Consider the following 20625-nt stretch of genomic DNA (forward strand, 5'->3'; position numbering starts at 1 on the left):
CATCAAAATGGCTTAAGAATTTGAGGGTCGGCCAATATATTATTCTCCGGAAGAAATTAAAATTAAACTACACAATTTAACGACCAAATAAATAAAATTATATTTAAATTGTCAGAATTCATTTTATTTGATCAATTTTGTGAGCTCAAAAGCTGATTTAAACAACAAAAATAAAATCCCATCGAAAACTTGACATTTGAATGTCAAAAAATTTTAAACGTCAAACAAAAACCTGTAAATTTGTGGTGTGAACGCTTTTCAGGTTTTTGAAAACTTTTTGCCATAAACCGCGTTTTTGGGTTTGGTGTGAAAAGGCTATAAGATCAGGATAATTTTAAAGCAATTCACACACGGCCTTAAAAAAAAATCAATTTTCAAAATTAAAATCGAACATACCTAAAATATTTCACCACATTTGTTAAATTCCCCACTGTCAACTAAATTCGTGGTGAATTAAAAAAAATCAAAACATCTTCACAAAATTCGCGCCAATTCATATTAATACTTTTTTCCAATTGAATAAAAACAATTTCTCAAATAAATTTATAAATATGAGTTCCAAAAAACGTTCTCTACAAAAGAAATTTCCTTGCCGTGATAATGTCATTCACACCCTATACGAATTACTCGGTGATCCCGAGGAAACATTTCCTCCATCTATTTACTTTTATGGCCACTCGGGTACCGGCAAAACATCAATCTTGACCAAGTTCCTAAAACGTACACACTCCAAAACAATCATTCTTGATTGCATTGAATGTTACACAAGTAGAATTCTCTATGAGAATATCTTAAATAAATTCCATTCGCATCATTTGCGTAAAGAAGATAATTTCGCTCCTTATATGAAATGTGAAACTCTCAAAGATTTCATAACTGATCTTCAACAAATCGGTGTTGATTCTGATAACAATGATGAAGAAGAAGAAACATCTTCATACATTATCTGTTTAGATAATGCAGAGCGCGTCCGAGACATGGATGCAAATATTTTGCCAGCTTTCATGCGTTTACCCGAATTAACTGGTTTGAATATTTGTTGTATTCTTGTTTCACAATTGCCTTTTGAAAAGTATTACACAAAAATGGGACTTCCCGAACAAATGTCCATCTATTTACCACAATACAATAAGAATGAAGTTCAAAAGATTCTTACTGATGACTTTGAAAGGGTTCGAGATCGACTTTTAAGTCGATTGAGAAAGAATCCTCCAATGCAATTGGCCGTTGATATTGAACGAGCCGAGGAAACTATATCCGGTTTGACATCGGATTTTTATGGGAATTTTTTAAATGTCTTTTTGTCTGTCTTTTATAAGGCTTGTAGAGATTTGCCAGAGTTAAAGGTTGTCTCAACAGATTGTTTTGATATTTATGTCGAACCTGTTTTGAATGGAACAATAGATAAGAATGATGTTTCTCGTCTTTGGAGACATATAACTAATCCTCTAAAGATTGCCTTAGCTCAGGTTTATATGAGAATGGATCAGGATACAGAGGTAAGATTGACTTTTCCTTACTTTAATAAATCATAGAATCTAATAAAAATAAATTTCTTAAACCTTGGATGAATTTAAAAGCCGTTTGCTGGAATCGAAACTTAAGCCTTTATGTTTAACATAAATCCTTATGTGACAGTTTGCGCAGTAGAAAAATTAGAGAATAAGAATTTATGTTTAACTTAAATTATTTAATTTTCGTTTCAGCAAATGGCCCTAAATGGCCATTTGCTGAATCGAAACTTAAATAATTTATGTTGAACATACACTCTTATTCTTTACGTTTTACTCTACGTAAACTGTTACATAAGGATTTATGTAGAACTTAAATGCTTAAGTTTCGATTCAGCAAACGGGTCTAAAGCAAAAGAGAAAAATTAGTGTTAATCTTAAAAAAATATTCAAATAATGAAATATTTCAAATATTGAAGTAACTCGTGAAAAGTACTAATTCGAACTTATTCGAAAAATCAAAGGGTGATAAATAAAATGCACGACTGGGTCGCACGAACTTGCTCTTAGGGCTAAGCTAGAACTACATCGAAACACAAAGTCAAAAAATGTATAAAAAGTAAACAAAAGTACAAAATAACAAAAAGAATTTTATTGATGTGACATTTAAAAATTAAATTATATGAAAAATTAGAAACTTTTTTGTACTTTGTGTTTCTATGTAGTTCAGGAGACGAATTACGGCACACGATCATAAGTTAACGTTTTGACTATTTCTGTCTTTATTAAATTAGGGACACATAGCAACCATTCGTTAACGAACGTTTGCCGTAATTCGACCCCAGGCTTTCTTTAGAGCCGTTTTTTAAAGAAACTTAATTATTTTTTAATTATTTTTTTTAAATAAAATTCTAAAAATAATTGGTATAACATTTTGTAGAAATCACTAATCAACATCTAAAACCAAAATTTCAAAAAAATTCAATGTCCGGTTTTCGAAAATTTGGGTTTTCAATAAAAAAAATCAAAAATCCAGATCAATTAAAGTGTGAGGAGGTTATACCCCTCTTTAAAAAGGGTGATAGAAAAAATATGCTTAACTAACGATGTATATATCTCTATTCTCCCTACTTTTTCAAAAATATTTGAAAAACTAATGATAAAAAGAATTACTTCTCACTTAAATAAAAACAAATTTTTTAACGAAAATCAATTTGGTTTCCGCTCAGGTAAATCAATTGAAGATGCCATTCTTAGGCGCTATGTAGTAACTTTATTGCAGCTCGAATAAAAATAAATCTATAAAGGCTATTTTAATCGATATGACGAAAGCATTCGATATGGTTGACCATGAGCTATTATTAAATAAGTTGTATAATGCATGATTTAGAGGAGTAATTTTTCAATGATTAAAATTACATATACTTGAATGAAAGAGTTCAAATAGTTGTGGTTAACGGTATACATAGTAAAGCCCGATTTTGTAAAAAGGGGAGTACCACAGGGATCTGTACTAGGCTTTTTGTTTTTCCTTATGAATATTCACTCAATTTTTGAGCTGTATTTGAATGGCCTTTCAACGGCATTTGTAGATGATATATCATTTACCTACCAGTCAAATTCGAATTGAATTGCTTCTTGCTAATTGAAGAGGACCTTGAAGTACCTACTAAGAACTTGTTTTTTTAAACCACAAGTTAATTTTAAGTGTAAAAACTAAGTTCATGAATTTGAAAACAACTGGTCATCGTGTTTGTAATTATAATTTATTATTTCATGCTTCAAGTTGTAGCCAATTGACGTTTCCAATTCACGGTTGTGATAAACCTAATTTCCAACATAAATATTCTAAACTACAATACGGGTTATCTAGCTAGAGTGGTTCTTATGCAAATACTTTTAAGCCTGTATTGATTTCTCAAAAATACCCTAGTTCAAATTATTTGCAACAAAAAACGTTTTACTGAAAGTTAGCCCTTATACCCATGTTTTTAAAGTGCTAAAAGAATTTTCAATGCAAAGTGGTAATATTTCTAGTAGGAAATCGCAGTTATACAATCTTGTAAATGAACCTAATGTCCACAAAACTCATTTCTCTAACTTTTATACTGCCAAAGCACCAAAATCGTTTAATAAATTACCTCTGGTTATCAGAAAAACTCAAAACTTTTACTCTTTCTCAAGAAAAATAAAAAACTGGCTTTTAACAATTGACTTAATTTCTATTGAAAACTATTGTTGAAATTTGTATCATAATTTTAAAATAAGAACATAATGTATCATTTTGCTTCCTTTTTACGAATTAATTTGATAAATTTGTTTATCACTAAAATATTTATTGAATTAAGGTTTATTATCATATTACTCATTGCCTCCCAACAAACGTTTCCTATTATTGTAATTTCAATTCACAAATGTATCATTCAACTGTAATTTAAAGTTAAAGAATGATAGATAGAATGAATATAAAAATGTTTTCTAATATTTTTTTACAGGTACGAGTTGAGGGTACATTTGAAGCCAACCAAAGTGTAAAAAAGCTAGCGCAGTCTTTAGAGCTGCCATACTATGGAAAATACCTCTTAATCGCTGCATTCCTTGCTAGTCACAATTCAGCCAAAGAGGACAAGAGGTTATTTGTGAAACATCATGGAAAACAGCGAAAGCGATTGCAGACAGTGAATGCTAGAGCAAAAGTGAGTCAATCCTCATTCTTACTTAATTTTTGTATATCCTAATCTTTCCCCCAAATAAGGTCTCTGAAAAAATGTCAACCTCTTTGGGTCCAAAATCATTCAGCATTGATCGTCTGCTTGCAATTTTCTATGCTATTCTTGATGAGAAAGTTGGATTGACATGTAATCTCCTTGCCCAGATCTCAACTTTGGTTCATTTGAAGCTCCTAAGTTATGTATCGGGAGAGAATAATGTTGTAGAAGGTTCAGCCAAATTGCAATGCACTGTTGGCCTAGAATTCATATTATACATTGGAAAGGTAGTTGGTTTCAATGTGCGCCAGTACTTGTGCGATTTTATGTAACATCTTATTCATTTCTTCTCATTTTAATTTATTACATTTTTGTTTGTTAATAAAAAATAAATAAAATCCTATCCCAGTTTTGTTATGAATTAAATATTTTTTGTAAATAATTGGATACATCTGTTATGTGAATGGTTTCTGAAAGTGTTGTATCACGGCTACGCAGTTTCATTAAACCTGTTCGAAGAGTTTCAGATTCTAGAATGATACAATAAGGAACACCAATTCGATCCATTTGACAAAGTTCTGTGTTGAGTGTGATTGGGTTGTTGGTGTGACATTTTTGGAGATTTAAAGCGGATATACCTAATTTGCGGATAACGTTGCTGATGTGGGTGGATAGATCAGTCATATCTGAAGGCATGATATTATCTAAAAAAAAAAAAAAAAAAAAATGTTTAAACAAAAACCGAAGGAATTTTGAATGGAGAATAATTTACCTTCAACGTAACAAAATATTCCACATTGATATGGAACAATTTTGCGATTTATAGCCAAAGTGTTCTCTCGGCTACTTTCAATTGAATCAAGGAGTAAGGCTGAAAAATTAAAAAAAGGTTAAAATATGTATACACTTTATAATTATTTTTTTTTTTTAGTTCTAAGCACTGTTGTTGCGTGATTAACTTTTGCTGCCAACTTTTCATCTTAAACAAAAAGGTGAGCCAACTCAGTTTCGGTTAGTCAATCCTAGGAAGCTTACCAAGCACACAAAAGAGTAGGTTGAGTGGTTTTTTTGTATCAGCCTTAAACCTAAGTAATGAATATCCTTAGGTATTGGCAATTGCTAATTTAACCAGACAATATTCCTGACTTCAACGTGGTGCCACTTGATAACTGAATCACTGAATGGTTAACTAAGACGATCCATTGGATCTTGTAAATTTGACACCTAAATTACCATCCCAGGAAATAAGCATAAATTATAAGATATTAATCTCGAGACAATCTCAATTGTCTTGGACAAGACTCCAAAGCCGGCCGACCCCAAAACCTTATTGTGACGAAACATAAAAAAGCTTCGGATCAGCAGATTGATACTGCCGGTACCTACACACGCAAATAAGCTAATGAGAATTAACACTCATGCATTTGGAACGTGCGTACTTTGTACTAACCACTATATGCCGAGCAATTTTCCTCCATAAATTATGGATGAGAGAAACATTTAGTATGGAGAATGTAAATTCGATAGATAGAATCATATACCTATTTGGATGTGGACTGAGGGAGAATGTCTTGAGCTTTCGCTATGTTAGCGAATTATGTTTTCTAAAAAAAAATGCTATGAGCTCTTCTCCAAAATTTTAATGAAGACTTTAGACAGGACAGTGGGTTAACAGAGTTTGCACAACATCATTTCCTTAAACGGACTTCGAATAGGAGCACTATTAAAAGATCAACAAGATGATTCACTACCCGGATTGGTTTCCGTAAAGATAGAAACTACCAAAGCGCATTGGCTGGGTATTTACAGTCATTTAGATGATTTTGCTGCTGTTTTTCAAAAGATATTAAGGATCTGACAAAAGAACAAGCTGGAAGTATCTTTTAAAAATCTAGAACTAGAGTTTCGGATGACAACGAAGCGACGTATTGATAAGAAAGTGGGATTTTATTATTCCCTTTTCTACATGGAGTCAAGAGTTGAGAGAAGTATAAAACATTCATCATCCCAGTGTTCTTGTATGTTGTTAAAATTCCGATGTAATAGTAAAAACATAAACATTATTAAAGTTTGGACTCGATGCACTCGTCTTTAAAAAAGTTTTTAAGGTTTTCAACAGGGTGGGTTTTGAAGGCATTTTTGCAAAATAAAAAGTTTGAGATCATCAAATATATTGAGGCATCTCTTCAAACACTTTTTGTACTCTAACAATCGAATCCCATAATATTTATTACAACTCGTTTTGGACATAAACAAACTTCTCCTTGCAGGACTGTCTTTGAATTGTAATAAACATATCTAAAGAATATGAAGGTCCCAAGAAAAACTGGTGAGGCCAAGTCTTCTTTGCTCCATGAACAACTTGAAGACCACATACCCCAATATCAAGGAGTTGCATAATTACAGGATCCATCTCTTTGCGCTCTTGCTGAAGTTTTTTTTTAATGACAAATTAACATTTGGTTTTTTGAAAAAGTTTATGTTTGTTTAAAAACGTTCGAAAATTGTTTTAAAATATCTTCGGACTTTGCAAAACCCAATAATTCGCTCTTTCAATTTCGATCACAGAAAATGCATTTCGTTTTATCGAAAAAGACCAAATCTTGTTATATCAAATGCTTTTAAGATGCGAGGATGTGATTGATAACAAACGATAGTTCTGTTTTTACAAGCTTAAATGTTTTCCCGAACGAATTTTTAAAAATGATACAGAAAAAACATCAATGACCGCTTTTCAAATTTCCTGACATTCATTGACCAAAATTGATCCGAAGAAAGTTTGAAACTCGGCAACATCCAAAATGAGGTAGACGCTCTTTTGTCATCGAATAACCTAGTGGAAAAGACTTAATCGGGCATGATTTTAGGAGAGAAAAATTAACAATAGATCGAATTCCCATGTTCAGACAAAATTTATCTAATCTTATTAGAAAAAGGCGTTATGAGAAAAAATTTGAGTTATATTGAATGGGACAATAGCGTGGATATTTTTGAAAAAAAAAAAACTTTGAAAGAAAGATTTTTGGAATGATTTTCGTTTCAGTCATTATCACCGAAAATGGAGGAAAAAATCAAAGTAATGTTATAAGAGTTTTATTTAGGATGAGATGGTTAGGTTTCCTGCTGACTTGCCTTTTAATTCAATCCATATGGACAGAAGATTTTATTTAAGGTTGTACGCAGAAGTGTTGCATTACATCAAATGTGTATTAGCTGGAGAGTACTTTTGACTTTGGCCTAGTTCTAATCTGAGCAGTCAGTGTGCAATAAAAAGTAATTAAAGAATTAATCTTGGGTGAAAGCGAAGACTTATTAACATTGAAACTTTTTAAATTTCATAATACTTACCACATGCAGTTGTTTCCAACTTAAACTCGGATCTAATACAAGTTGGAAGTACATCTCTCAACAGTCTCGAATCCTTCATGGCGAAATCTGATTCATTTTCTAATCCCATTGCGGCAATGGGAACAAAATGTATTTCTTCCACCTCCATATCACCGCTGTCCAACTTCGACTTAATCTTCAATGACTGCAATTTATGACCACCCACTTCCTCAGTCACCAAATCGGACAAATAATAACGACTTGGATTCGATGAATATTTCATCCAACAGATTTTTCGTTCTCTTTGAATATGATAGAATTTTTCCAAAGCTACTGATGGTGTGAAAAAATAATTTGTCGCTAGGACAGTTTCACGGGGTATATCAATTTGAATTGTTTCATCATCATTAACAACTCTTGGAGCAGAAAACAAGTTTTCTGTTTTTATAATTAAAGGAAGATCATTTTGAAAATGATTTTTCACATGCAACAGACTCTCTCGAAGTGTATGACTTCGAATAAATGAAAACTTATTCGAATCTCGTTTAAAATCTTCGTCTATTCCAATAGCTGGATAGGAATTTAACTCTTCTTTGTTTTTATGCCATTCATTTCGGATATTATCGAGCAATGTCGTACCCAAGGGAAGGAATTTTATATTTTTTATTGTATTCTTTTCTACTAAACCTTTAATAAAGCCAGATTTGGTTAGAAATTCTAGCGACTTGGTTAAGTTCTCCATCAATTGAAATTCTTTTCTTCTTGTTCGAGAGGAATATTGCCGGGAGGAGCAACAAAATAGTCCTCATCTGTTTTCTTAGCGTTGGCTAGAATCTCTTGTTTAATATTACCATCAGTGACAATATCTTCACGCAGTTCGAGATTTTGATCTTCGAGAACTGTATAAAGTGGTTCGACAGAATTTGTGTCGATATGGATTATACGATTAGCAAATTGAATACTATCTTTAAGAGTTTTAAGAGCTTCTTTACTGTCCAAATCAACTAATGACAAACGTTCTAAGAGTTGAATAGTTTTACTATCGATTTCAATGTCCTGGGATTCTGGTATGAATGGGATAACCGGCTCAAGTGGCACTTTGGTTTCGTATTTTAGTTCTTTCCAATTGATTTTGGAATTGTCACAGGTAGTGTCTAGAGCCTTTTTATTGCAAAAGAAACGATGTTGTGGTCGAAATGCAATAAAAACTCGCCTGTACATGGTAAATGCAAGAAAATATAAATTATTTAGCAAAAACCAAAAACTTTTGTGAAATCCATTCAACTATTTTTGAGAAATAAAAATAAATGACATACAACACAGATTCTCAAACTGCGAAAGCGATGGCGATGGGACAAAATATACTGCTCACAAGAAAAAAGTGGACGATTGGTGTTATCGAGAAAAGAGGTTATTAATCTACTTTACGATTATGATTTTTTTCTTTGAGTCTATTAAAGCCTGGTACGCTGCTCGCGCTAAATTTTAGCTCCCATACATATTATCGAACATTTTTAGCCGAGATAAAATGAGTCCCATACAAATTATCGATAACTTGTATGGGAATTTTATCTCGGCTAAAATTTAGCTCGAACAGCGTACCAGGCTTAAATGATTAAAGCCTAGTACGCAGATCGAGCTAAATTTAAGCTCCCATACAAATTATCGAAAAAATTATCGATAACTTGTATAGGACCTCGGCTTCAATTTCCACACAAGCTATGGATAATTTGTATGGGATACATTTAAGCTCGGCTAATTTTGTTCGATAACTTGTATGGGAGCTAAAACTTAGCGCGATCTGTGTCTAGGCTTTAAGCCTGGTACGCTGCTCGTGCTAAATTTTAGCTCCCATACAAATTATCAAAAAATTTTAGCTGGGCTAAAATGAGTCCCATACAAATTATCGATAACTTGTATGGAAATTTTATCTTGGCTAAAATTTAGCGCGATCTGCGTACTAGGCTTTACCGTACGAAATTAACAGCCCTATTCTGGAAAACCTCACAAGTCACAAAAACCTCACAATGTGATCATAACTCGATTTTGTGAGAATTTATTTCTCCCAAACTTTTTTCTAGCAAACGTCCAACTTGTGAGTTGTAACTTCCTTCAGAGATCAGAGCAGATCACAAATTCGAAAGCTTTTGTGATACGAAAACTTCACAAAATCAAATTCAACTCACCTTGTGAGGTTCTTGTGACTTGTGAGGTTTAGCGCGAGCAGCGTACCAGGCTTATACAAATAAAACTGGTGGTCTGATCTAGCTCAAATGCAAATTTATTAGCAGTACCTTGCCATATTATTAGGCCCAAGCGAAAAATACATCTTTTAAGTTTATGTTACTCAATTTTTATAGTTTTTGTCGAAGAATCAAAAATTTTTTAGTTTTGTTTATTTATACTTATCATGTAGATACAGGACACATATTTTCTCAAATATTTTTTAACTGTAGTTTTGTGCTTATTATCATTCCGAAACGCATCGAGCTTTTTCAGCAGATAATTTTCTGCAACATTTCTCTTGAGAATCTTCAAAAGATGCCAGACCGTTCCAATACTTTATTCATTAAGAAATCTTTCGTTAATTCGTTTTTTTCATCAAAAACGGCTTTTTCGTTTACGAGAACTTCAGAAATAAAAAAAAAATTTTATGGCTGGTGCCGTTAATAACGGTTCAAAAAAATTTGTTTACTTAAAAAATTGTACTATCTACGAGCTCTACAGTACCTACGAGTATAACGCAAGTAAAAAGGATTTAAAACGAAATCGATTGGATTTAAAAAACATGAAAATATAGTACTTAGACCCGTTTGCTGAATCGAAACTTAAGCATTTAAGTTCTTCATAAATCCTTATGTGAGAGTTTACGCAGAGGAAAAATTGGGAATAAGAGTTTGTGCTTAACATAAATTATTTAAGTTTCGATTCAGCAAATGGCCCTTAGAGACGGAAAATTATTTATTAAATTTAATAAATAGATTACCGAGTCATAATCGAAATTTAATATAATACTGGAACTTTACTCAGAAGACTGTGTCTGATTCAGTTAGTTTATAGGTTTTCAGGGGATTTGTTAATTCGTTAAGAAGAAGTTATCTCAAAGACAAGTAAGAAACAATCTAAAAGACATTCGTTTACGAAATAGAAAACTACTGAAAAGTCTTGTAGTAAAATTATTTGAATTATCGGATAAGTCAAGAAACAAGTATTAATACTAAAAAAAATTAATTTTTCTAAACTATTTTTATTTATTTCAAATTTTATTCTTTAAATAAATCTTTGATATCTACAGTTGCAGTTGGTGATGCTGATTCTTTTGCACGTTTTGCATCCGAGAAACTATCAGTTAACCCAGCTCCCACGCTTGGTTCCTTCTCCACCTCTGATTCGGTGGTATTGCTTGCTCTTCTACTGGCTAGTTTTTCATCCAATAATTGCTTTGCAGTTTCAAGAATCTTTTCCTCATCCAAAGCACCTTGTGATTTTAGATTGTTGTAAATGGCAATGAATTGCTGAGTGTTTGTTTCGCGTTTTGTATCGGCCAGATTAATTTGTTCGTAGGATTTTATCATTTTGTGATATTTCCTATAAATTACACATAGGTTTGTTCTTAATATTATAGTAGAGTAACTAAAGCAAATTATTAGGGAACCCGGCCGAACAGCTCTGATTTCGACGATTTTTTTTTTCAAACGTAGGTAATTAAAAATACTTTAAAGCCTATACATTAAAAATTGCCGGTGTTGCCGTATTGTTTTTTAAAATTAAAATTAAATTTTTTTTGACAAAACCATTTTTTTTTGCTTAAATTTCATAAAACAAATGATAGCAAAAGATTCTCTAGGTAATTTAAGGAAAATATATAAAAGGCAGTAAGGGACAATCTTCCATCGTTTAAGCGATAAATGCAATTTTCTAACATTCTGACTTCAAACACAAAAAAATATTTTGAAAACAACGGCAACACCTACAATATTTTAAAATACATTTTTAAAAAGCCAGAAGCTCATTCTTATCTCTTAAATTTAAATCCACTAAATTTAATCAAGACTTTTTGAAAAAATGGTCCTCAAACTCAGAATTTAAAAAAAAATGTTATAAGAAAAATTTAAAATGACTTTTTTCCAAACTTTTTCTAAAAAAATGTGAATTTTTTTTTTTTTAATTTTTGGCCATAAATATTATCAGTTGAATTTCGAAGCAAAAAAGGTAAAATATATCACACTTTTGAAAAAAAAAAATGAAAAATTACTTCAATTTCAATGGTTTTTTTTATTAAAGCCTGGTACGCTGCTCGCGCTAAATTTTAGCTCCCATACAAATTATCGAAAATTTTTAGCCGAGATAAAATGGATCCCATACAAGTTATCGATAACTTGTATGGGAATTTTATTTCAGCTAAATTTTAGCGCGAGCAGCGTACCAGGCTTAAAACTGAATTTTTGCATTGAAATAATTAATTTTCTCAAAGACTGTGGTAAATAGGAACTTTAATTTTTTGCTATTTAACTTTCAACAGTAAGGGTTATAAAATGAATAAAAAATAATTTTATGTTTAGATGTTGAACTTTAAAAAAAAAAATAAGTTACATTTTTTTTTCAAAACTTTTATTAAAAAAAGTTCTTCGAAAATGAAATACTTTTTAATTTTTTTCATAAACCGTAATACATATTGACATTTCCTTTAATAATTTAAAATCATAATAAATGCGGCCAAAACAATTTGAAAATAAATGCATTTTATATTACGACCAAGTTTAAAAAACGACATGTTAAAATTTTTTCAATAATTTTTATTTTCAAAAATCTGAGTTCAATTACCATTCTTTCAAAAGCCGTTCATTCAATTAACTTAATTTTAATTTTACATACATGACTAAGCTTCTAGCTTTTAAAAAATGTATTTTTGAATATTGTAGGTGTTGCCGTTGTGTTCAAATATTTTTTTTTGTGTTTGAAGTCAATTAATAAGAAAATTGCATCTATCTCTTGAACTATGGAAGATTGTCCCTCACTCTCATATATTTTTTTTCCTTGAATTTCTTAGACAATCTTTTGGCATCAATTAATTTATGAAATTTAAGAAAAATTTTTGAAAAAAATTTGTTTTTGTTCACAAAAATCTTCAATTAAATTTAAAAAATCAAAATGGCAACACCGACAATTTTTAATCTATAGACTTTAAAGTATTTTTAATTACCGACGTTTAAAAAAAAAGATTATCAAAATCTGAGCTGTTCGGCCGGGTTCCCTAATATTGCCAAATTTTTGAGTTTTAGTTACTCCACTATTAGTTTACTAATTTTTACTTACGCTCTAACAACATCTTCAGCATAGAATATTTTTCTTATTGGTAAATTTGGTATTGGACGATCGAAACGAGGTTCAACTTTTGGTGGAAATGCAGCATAAACATCATACCAAATTGGCTTATCCTCTGGTTTCATAGCACCCGACCTCAGGAGTCCGGTGGTTCTGGAATGTTTGTGATATGTTTTTAAAGGTTGACAAGGTGTTTTTATTTGATAAATTACCTGGAGAAAATTGTTCCAATTTTTTCTAGCCTGCTTTGAGCCATATTTTTTTGTGTTATGAAAGATTTGTCAAGAGAACTGTCAGAACTGTCATTTTTTTTTGTAACAGTCTTAAGGTGGAAATGGAATTAAAATTGTAGTAGAGTTTTTATTTTTTTAAAGTAAAAGTAGTAGTTGCACCTTAGGCACGGGTTACACTAGTATGCTTGCCAATCACGTACTTTCCGAGTAAAATGCATTTGCGTATATGTTGAGTATCTGGGTTTAAATTACGGTCCATGGATACAAAAAACATGCCAAATGATCGTGTTTCTTTGGAGGTTGTTAAAACAAGTTGCCGTTTACCGCCTTCAAAGCTCTCAAGAAGGAAAACTAACTTTTATAGCGACTGCAAAGAAAAAACGCGTTGTCGTGGGAATTTCACTGATGGTACATAATTAAAATTTGACACCTGAATGTGACACTCACACACGTTGGTTTGTGAAAAGTCTTTTATACAAGACAAAGTTCTGCTTAAAAAATGTTGTCAGAAGCGTTTTTTTGTTCTTCTGTGGATTATTAGAGCCGTTCCAATATGTTGTTGTTGTACTAGATTTTCACGAGTAAACTACCACCTCCAACAATCTAACACGGCTATTGTTTGTTAGAGAAAGTGGCGTTTTTTTTTTATGAAAAACGCTGTCTGGAGCGTTTTTATACAAAATTGATGTCTTTCGTTTTTATCTGCTATTTAAGGAGTGATTAAATAGCAGCTTAACCACTGCTTTTAAATGTGCTACTCTCTGCTACTACTGTTATTTAAAAATCACTCCTAGCCTGTTTTCATTACAGTTCAAATTTCAAAGTATTTTTGTTTCTATATAATTTGACATTCGAATTGAGATAATTTGCGAGATCTCATTTTGGGCTGTTGTCAAAACAGGCTATTAAACAAGCCTAATCATTCTTACATAATATTTCAATAAAGAGTACTGCGAAAAACTAGATAAATTAACAAACAAAACACATTACCCATAATATTTTCTATGCGACTTACAATTGTGATCTACGAACTATCAAATTAAAATTCGCGGGCCACAAATACAAAACGCATTCCAAAAAGCTCCGAACAAATAATTCACTCGATTTTAACCTCACTTTTAATTGAACTTTAATTTTTGTTCGCAGCTCCCTGCTACCCCACTCATATAAATTAAAAGTCAAATTCAGCTCCTATTTGCAACTAGCAGACGCATTTCGCATCATATGAGTGGCACTTTAAAGTGTCATGTCCGATGAAACAAAATCGCGTAGGTTTCGATTTAAGCCTGGTACGCTGCTCTAAAATTTAGCTGAGATAAAATTCCCATACAAGTTATCGATAACTTGTATGGGATCCATTTTAGCTCAGATAAAATTTTTCGATAATTTGTATGGGAGCTAAAATTTAGCGCGAGCAGCGTACCAGGCTTTAGAAAAAAAACTGAAACACCCTCTTTCATGAATTTCAATCAAAATGTACTAGATTTATAAATGCAAAATGCACTTCCACCTTAAAATAAATTTAAACAGTTATCTGCCAAAAAAAAATAAACAAAAATAAACCACAAACAAACACGAGTATATTTAAAACCAAACCAAAAAATTTAAATTGAATTAATTTATACAAAAATGAAACACATAATTCGAAATTACAGTGAAATCTACCCACACAGTACTGTAAAAATCTATCGAAAATCTAATCCTCCACTGCCACCTTCCCCAAAGCCCTCAAAACCATCAAAAGATGCCATACCTCAGAAACCACCACAACCATTGGAACCAACAACTTCGCCGGTTTCTCCCGAATACCGAGAAAATCCAATGAAAGTACAAATGTTATCTGAAAATCTATATAAACAAGTCTTTGGAAAAGATCTCATAACAATTCCCGATAAGACTTTGGTAAGTAAATGTATCAAAGAATTGGCCAAACACGGAATTGACATTGGAACAAATACAAAAATGAAAGATGTTCAACTCAAATTACCTCCTTTGAGGGGTCAAAATATTGAAGAACACTTTATGACAATTGGCAAAGAACAATCTGAACCTTATCGTCTTTTAATTCAGTCATTATTGAAAAACCATGTAGAACCTCCTAAAAAATGGGTCATGAAACCCGGTTGGACTTGTTATAAAGAAAATGGACCTATCCAAGTCCCATTTCCTGAGGAAGCAGGTTTAATATTCGATGTTGAAGTCTGTGTGACTTCCGGTCCAGTTCCAACTATGGCCACTGCCGTTGGCAACAAGTATTTCTATTCTTGGGTTAGTCCTCATTTAATAAATCCTAATATTTCCCCTAACGATAGTCGAAAGTATAGTTTAGATGAGTTGATTCCTTTGGGTAATGTTCAACTCATCGTAGGACACAATGTTTCCTACGATCGAGCTAGAATCCGGGAGCAATATCTAATCCAAGATACTGGAACTCGATTCCTTGACACAATGTCTCTTCATGTTTGTGTCAGTGGAGTCACCAGTTATCAGAGGGCAATAATGAAGTCCAAAAAGGAGGTCTCTGAAGAAGATCTCGAATGGACAGCTCAGAGTTCTTTGAATAGCTTGGCTGAAGTACATCGTTTGTATTGTGGCCAAGAATTAGCCAAAGAAGCTAGACAGACTTTTGTCACAGGAAGTCTTCAAGATGTCAAAGATGACTTTCAAAATTTAATGAACTATTGTTCCTCAGATGTTCTGGCTACAAAGAATGTCCTCAAAGAACTATATCCAATGTTTTGTGAGAGGTTTCCACATCCGGTTACTTTGGCAGGAATGTTGGAACTGGGATCTGCTTATTTGCCAGTTAATTCCAATTGGAATCGTTACATTGAAGAGTGTAATTTGACCTATGAAGATTTGGACATTGAATCCAAGTATCATTTGTCCAAAAGAGCTGATGCGGCATGTCAATTGATGAATGATGACAAATACAAACAAGATTTATGGATGTGGAATGAGGATTGGAGTACACAATCCATCAAAATGAAGAAGGCTCCAATAAGGAAGAAAAAAGTCATCTCAGAAGAGAATGAAAATCTAGAAGAAACTGAACTCGATCCATTGGAAAAGAAGTTCCAATATCTTTATGATACCAAAAGTCTTCTGCCAGCTCGCCGGCCACTTTTGCCAGGCTATCCAGCTTGGTATCGAAAAATATGCTCAAAACCGAATTTGAATGACACAACAGAAGAATGGTCACCAGGAGCTAATCAAATTGGCACTGGAATGCAAATAGCTCCGAAGTTGCTTTCACTCTGTTGGGAGGGTTATCCTCTTCATTATATTCGAGAACAGGGTTGGGGTTTCTTGATCCCATTTCGAGAGTCTCATCCTGAGGGTGTGGATTCCAAAAACATCCCAATTGAAGGTTTAGTTGAAAAATGTCCGGTAATGAGTTTTGTGGACAGTGAGGCCAGTGCTGATGAAAGTGCTGAAGCATTTGCGAATCTTTGGAAAGATGTGGAATCAAATATAAGTAAAAAAGATTATTATACCAAAAAGAGGAAAGATAAGACTGCTGGGAAATATGAAGGAACTGGGGTATGGTGTAATCAGACTTTGGAAGATTGTTGTTGGTTTTTGAAGCTTCCTCATAAAAACGGTAGATCGTTTAGAGTTGGAAATCCTCTGGCAAAGGATTTTCTTAATAAATTCTCAGATAACGTTTTGACTGGAGATGGAGATAAATCTGCTGAGCGAGTGATTGATATCGCCAGGATGCTTTCCTACTGGAGGAACAATCGGGATAGAATCATGGGTCAGCTTGTTTGTTGGTTGCCTAGAGAAAGTCTTCCATCGGACTTGCAAACCGAAGAAAGGGAATATGGAGCGATTATACCACAGGTTGTGGTTTGTGGAACATTGACTCGACGAGCTATGGAACCCACATGGATGACGGCTAGTAATGCCCAGCGAGAGCGAGTTGGTTCAGAGTTGAGATCGATGATTCAAGCTCCTCAGGGGTATAGAATTGTCGGAGCTGATGTAGATTCTCAAGAGTTGTGGATAGCATCGGTGTTGGGAGATGCACATGCGACTGGGATGCATGGAGCAACTCCATTTGGATGGATGACATTAAGCGGATCGAAGGGAAATGGAACGGATATGCATTCAGTGACGGCAGAAGCAGTGGGAATTTCAAGAGATCATGCAAAGGTTATAAATTACGCCAGGATCTATGGAGCGGGACAAAATTTCGCTGAGAGACTTTTAAAACAGTTTAATCCAACTTTTTCGGAAGCCGAAGCAAGATCAAAGGCGAAGAAGATGTTTAGTTTGACAAAAGGAAAGAAGACTTATCGAATGCTTGAGGAGTTTAAAGACGAGGAGGATGATTATAATGACAGAGAGTAGGTTAAGTTTGATAAAATTTCGAATATAAACTAATTTTTGTCTCTTTTCCAGCTTTTCTGCTTATGAAGCCATTGGAATGGCTCGAACTACAAACAAATCAGTTCCTGAATTGTTTTCCAAATCCCGCTGGCAAGGTGGAACAGAAAGTGCGATGTTTAATCGCCTGGAAGATATCTCTTCACAGGACCATCCAGTGACACCTTTTCTCAATTGTCGACTTAGTCGAGCTTTAGAACCGAAAGATGGTGTTGATGATCGGTTTTTGCCGACTCGTGTGAATTGGGTTGTTCAAAGTGGAGCTGTAGATTTTTTGCATCTTATGTTAGTTTCAATGAGATGGTTAATGGGGAATAATGTTCGATTTTGTCTTAGTTTTCATGATGAACTGAGATATTTAGTAAGAGAAGATTTGGCTTACAAGGCGGCTTTAGCGATGCATGCAACTAATTTGTTGACACGATCATTTTGTGTTCATAGAATTGGTTTGAAGGATTTGCCAATGTCGGTTGCATTTTTCTCAGCGGTGGAAGTTGATCAAGTTTTGAGGAAAGAAAGTAGTATGGATGGTAAGACGCCATCAAATCCACATGGTCTTACAAATGGTTATGGTATTCCTTTGGGAGAGAGTTTGGATGTGTACAAGACAATTGAAAAAGCAGGTGGGAGTGATATGTCGCAATGGGAATGGCATAAAGGGAAGGAAGATAAGTGATGTTATGTAAAAGAAGGAATAGTTATTAAGGAAAAGTCAATAAAAATTTGTTTACTTTTGTTAAACACTTTGTTTTTCATTTTTATTAATAGTAACGGGCTTGATATTACCGATTTGTTAAACAACATTTTTAAGAACATTTTTATTCTGAGTTAATTATTTAGTCAGCGATATATAACAAAGAAATACGGTCACTGTGGAGTATGTGTAACATTTTTTTTTCTATTGAAAAAGAATAATAAAAAAAATTTGTGGCTGCACAAGTAATGAAACCATAGTTGAATTTATTGGTTATTCTTTGAATTTTTAAAACGAAAATTTTTATAGAATTTTGTATGAAAGCTAAAAAGTAGCACGATCTACATTGAAGATTTAAACAATAATTTGTATGGCATCTGTAAACAAAATGTGTGCTAAAATGGCTAGAGAAACTTGTAGAATTAATGAATTTTATAATTCGTTTGCTTTATATTGGATTAACGTATGTGTATCTTGAGAAAATGGTCTACACAGGTCATACAGCTTTCTAACCGATTGAATCCGACTTGACTTATACTTTATTAACTGTAGCAGTCACAACTGTTTGGGCTAATTTAAAAATGTTCTGAAATTTCATCGCCATACAAGGAGTCGTTTCCAGCATTTAAGAGAAGTCAATCAGTGTATAGTTAGGACATTTGAAAGTGTAAGTACAGTAAGAATAGTCTTTTTTGGCTTCCTTTTTGCATATAAACAATTATGGGTTTTGCATTGCATATGGGTTATGCATTCATCTTTCTGTAATAAAAATGTTTGGTATAGTGATAGGTACTATTTTTTTTTCAGTGCTTTCGCTTATCTCATTCATAAAATCTATAGAAGAGACGTTTTCAAAAATCTTAATCATTTAAAGGTATCACCCACACCCAAAAATGTGGCATATCCTTATAAGGGTTAGTTTTCCGGTCGATATTGGAAACTTAAGGGACAATGGCTGAATTCACAAACGCATCACTGCTTTATCAAAGTATCATCAAAGAATTGTTTACAGTTTTAATTATACGTTTAGCTATAGAAAAAAAATTTATCAGCTTGTTGAGTTCAAAATAACAAACGGTCACTGGGGTGTATGTGTTATATTTTTTTTATTTAAAAATTTTTTGAATATGCTTTTCGTTGCACATTACGCAGCTTGATCACCGAAATTCTTACCTGTGCTAGAAAATTTGGAGAAATTTATATCATTTGTCACTCACATTTATTTTCCCAGTTAATTTTTCTTGCTCCAAATGAGTTTTTGGAGTTTGGAGACTTGAAAAAAATTTCGTTTCGCTACAGAAGCGTACTAGGCTTAAAAAACTACCCCAAGGAAGTAAAAACTAAAACACAGAGCTCTCGTTCGAGTCTTTATGAAATTTTGATAATTTTTTTTGTATCGATTTCTGATATCTAAATTTTTGAAGAAAAAACACTTGAAATGAGTATTATTCCATCAATGCTTCAAACTATGTATCAATCCGACTTTCAACCATTCACGATAAAACAGATTTTTCAAACAGAAGTTCTAAAACCTTCTCTGAAACCCATGAAACCCATAGAAAGATCAAAATATCGACCAATACAAATGGATTTAGAGATTTTACAGCCATTTAAAACTGACAAGCATGTTCCTTTTAACTTATTACATCATAAGAAAAGAATATTGCAAACAAATCCCCATGACCAAATTCCCAATGTTAAATTAGAGGAAAAATTATTTGAACAAAAATTAGAAGCTCGACGTCGAAGATCAGCTGTTTTCATGACTCCTCAAATAAATATGGACATAATCCCAGTTGATATCATGTATGGAAACAAGGAGAAAGGTGACGAAGGTTTGATTTCTAGCATTTATTCATCAGATTGGAAGAAAGCTTGTGAAATTGCTGTTCAAAATTCACAATTAAATATAAAAGACGATCCAATGAAGAGAAAATTTGAAAAGAAGGATTTAATTGAGAAATCACTTGAGAAAACTCATTTCAAAGCTGACAATGCAATTCCACCCATGGAAATTGGATTAGATAAATATATATCCGCTTGGGATAAGCAATATCCAGTTGAGTTTGTTGATACAACTAAATTATTTTGGGAGAAGCATAAAGAAACTGGCCTGTAATTTATTTAATTTTGTAAGTTTTGTTTTTGTACAATTGCTCTATGGGTGTTTTTCAGCTGCCCCTCGTGTGAATGTCAGGATTCTGTCAAAGGTCTTACCGATGAAGAAACCACAGAACTTGACAACTGTCTCAAGGAAGATGCTTTAAGAACTCCATTTACTTTACATCCACCAGGCTATACGGGTTATGTACCCCGTTTAGCTGCTGGTATTCAATTTCGTAAAAAGAAATTTACAAAATATGATCCTTTTGTAACAACCCTGATGACTTCACAGGGTGTTTATGATAAATATTCCATTTAAATAAAAAAAAACTTTGAACTCTTGAGCTTTTTGCATTCTTACCTGAAAAACTCTGAATAAGCTTTCTTTGGTA

The 20625-nt window shown here is 32.9% G+C and overlaps 6 protein-coding genes across 7 annotated transcripts; 3 read left to right on the plus strand and 3 right to left on the minus strand.

Moving 5' to 3' along the window:
• Positions 1-501: 501 nt before the first annotated feature.
• Positions 502-4562, plus strand: LOC129910716 (origin recognition complex subunit 5). The gene is made up of 3 exons (XM_055988205.1): positions 502-1499; positions 3947-4147; positions 4207-4562. The coding sequence occupies exons 1-3, from the start codon at positions 552-554 to the stop codon at positions 4489-4491; spliced, it is 1434 nt and encodes a 477-aa protein (XP_055844180.1). The 5' UTR covers positions 502-551; the 3' UTR covers positions 4492-4562.
• Positions 4496-8228, minus strand: LOC129910718 (DNA polymerase subunit gamma-2, mitochondrial). The gene is made up of 3 exons (XM_055988207.1): positions 7508-8228; positions 4932-5030; positions 4496-4863 (listed from the first exon to the last, which is right to left on the minus strand). The coding sequence occupies exons 1-3, from the start codon at positions 8226-8228 to the stop codon at positions 4574-4576; spliced, it is 1110 nt and encodes a 369-aa protein (XP_055844182.1). The 3' UTR covers positions 4496-4573.
• LOC129910719 (glutamyl-tRNA(Gln) amidotransferase subunit C, mitochondrial) lies at positions 8228-8795 on the minus strand. Its single transcript, XM_055988208.1, has one exon. It carries the CDS (start codon positions 8705-8707, stop codon positions 8228-8230), a length of 480 nt encoding a protein of 159 aa, XP_055844183.1. The 5' UTR covers positions 8708-8795.
• Positions 8796-10713: 1918 nt separating this feature from the next.
• Positions 10714-13141, minus strand: LOC129910539 (probable 28S ribosomal protein S23, mitochondrial). Its single transcript, XM_055987965.1, has 3 exons — positions 13024-13141; positions 12803-12964; positions 10714-11074 (listed from the first exon to the last, which is right to left on the minus strand). Exons 1-3 carry the CDS (start codon positions 13065-13067, stop codon positions 10750-10752), a joined length of 531 nt encoding a protein of 176 aa, XP_055843940.1. The 5' UTR covers positions 13068-13141; the 3' UTR covers positions 10714-10749.
• Positions 13142-14648: 1507 nt separating this feature from the next.
• Positions 14649-18177, plus strand: LOC129910942 (DNA polymerase subunit gamma-1, mitochondrial). Its single transcript, XM_055988546.1, has 2 exons — positions 14649-17396; positions 17452-18177. Exons 1-2 carry the CDS (start codon positions 14674-14676, stop codon positions 18110-18112), a joined length of 3384 nt encoding a protein of 1127 aa, XP_055844521.1. The 5' UTR covers positions 14649-14673; the 3' UTR covers positions 18113-18177.
• A 1550-nt stretch (positions 18178-19727) lies between these two features.
• On the plus strand, positions 19728-20577 carry LOC129910944 (uncharacterized). Of its 2 annotated transcripts, XM_055988550.1 has the most exons (3): positions 19728-20245; positions 20306-20421; positions 20455-20577. In XM_055988550.1, exons 1-3 carry the CDS (start codon positions 19893-19895, stop codon positions 20550-20552), a joined length of 567 nt encoding a protein of 188 aa, XP_055844525.1. In that variant the 5' UTR covers positions 19728-19892; the 3' UTR covers positions 20553-20577. The 2 variants fall into 2 exon arrangements, with proteins under 2 accessions (XP_055844525.1, XP_055844523.1); XM_055988548.1 differs by having other exon boundaries at positions 20306-20577.
• Positions 20578-20625: the final 48 nt, after the last annotated feature.

The sequence above is a fragment of the Episyrphus balteatus genome, chromosome 2, assembly GCF_945859705.1.
Source record: "Episyrphus balteatus chromosome 2, idEpiBalt1.1, whole genome shotgun sequence".
NCBI classification, from domain to species: domain Eukaryota; kingdom Metazoa; phylum Arthropoda; class Insecta; order Diptera; family Syrphidae; genus Episyrphus; species Episyrphus balteatus.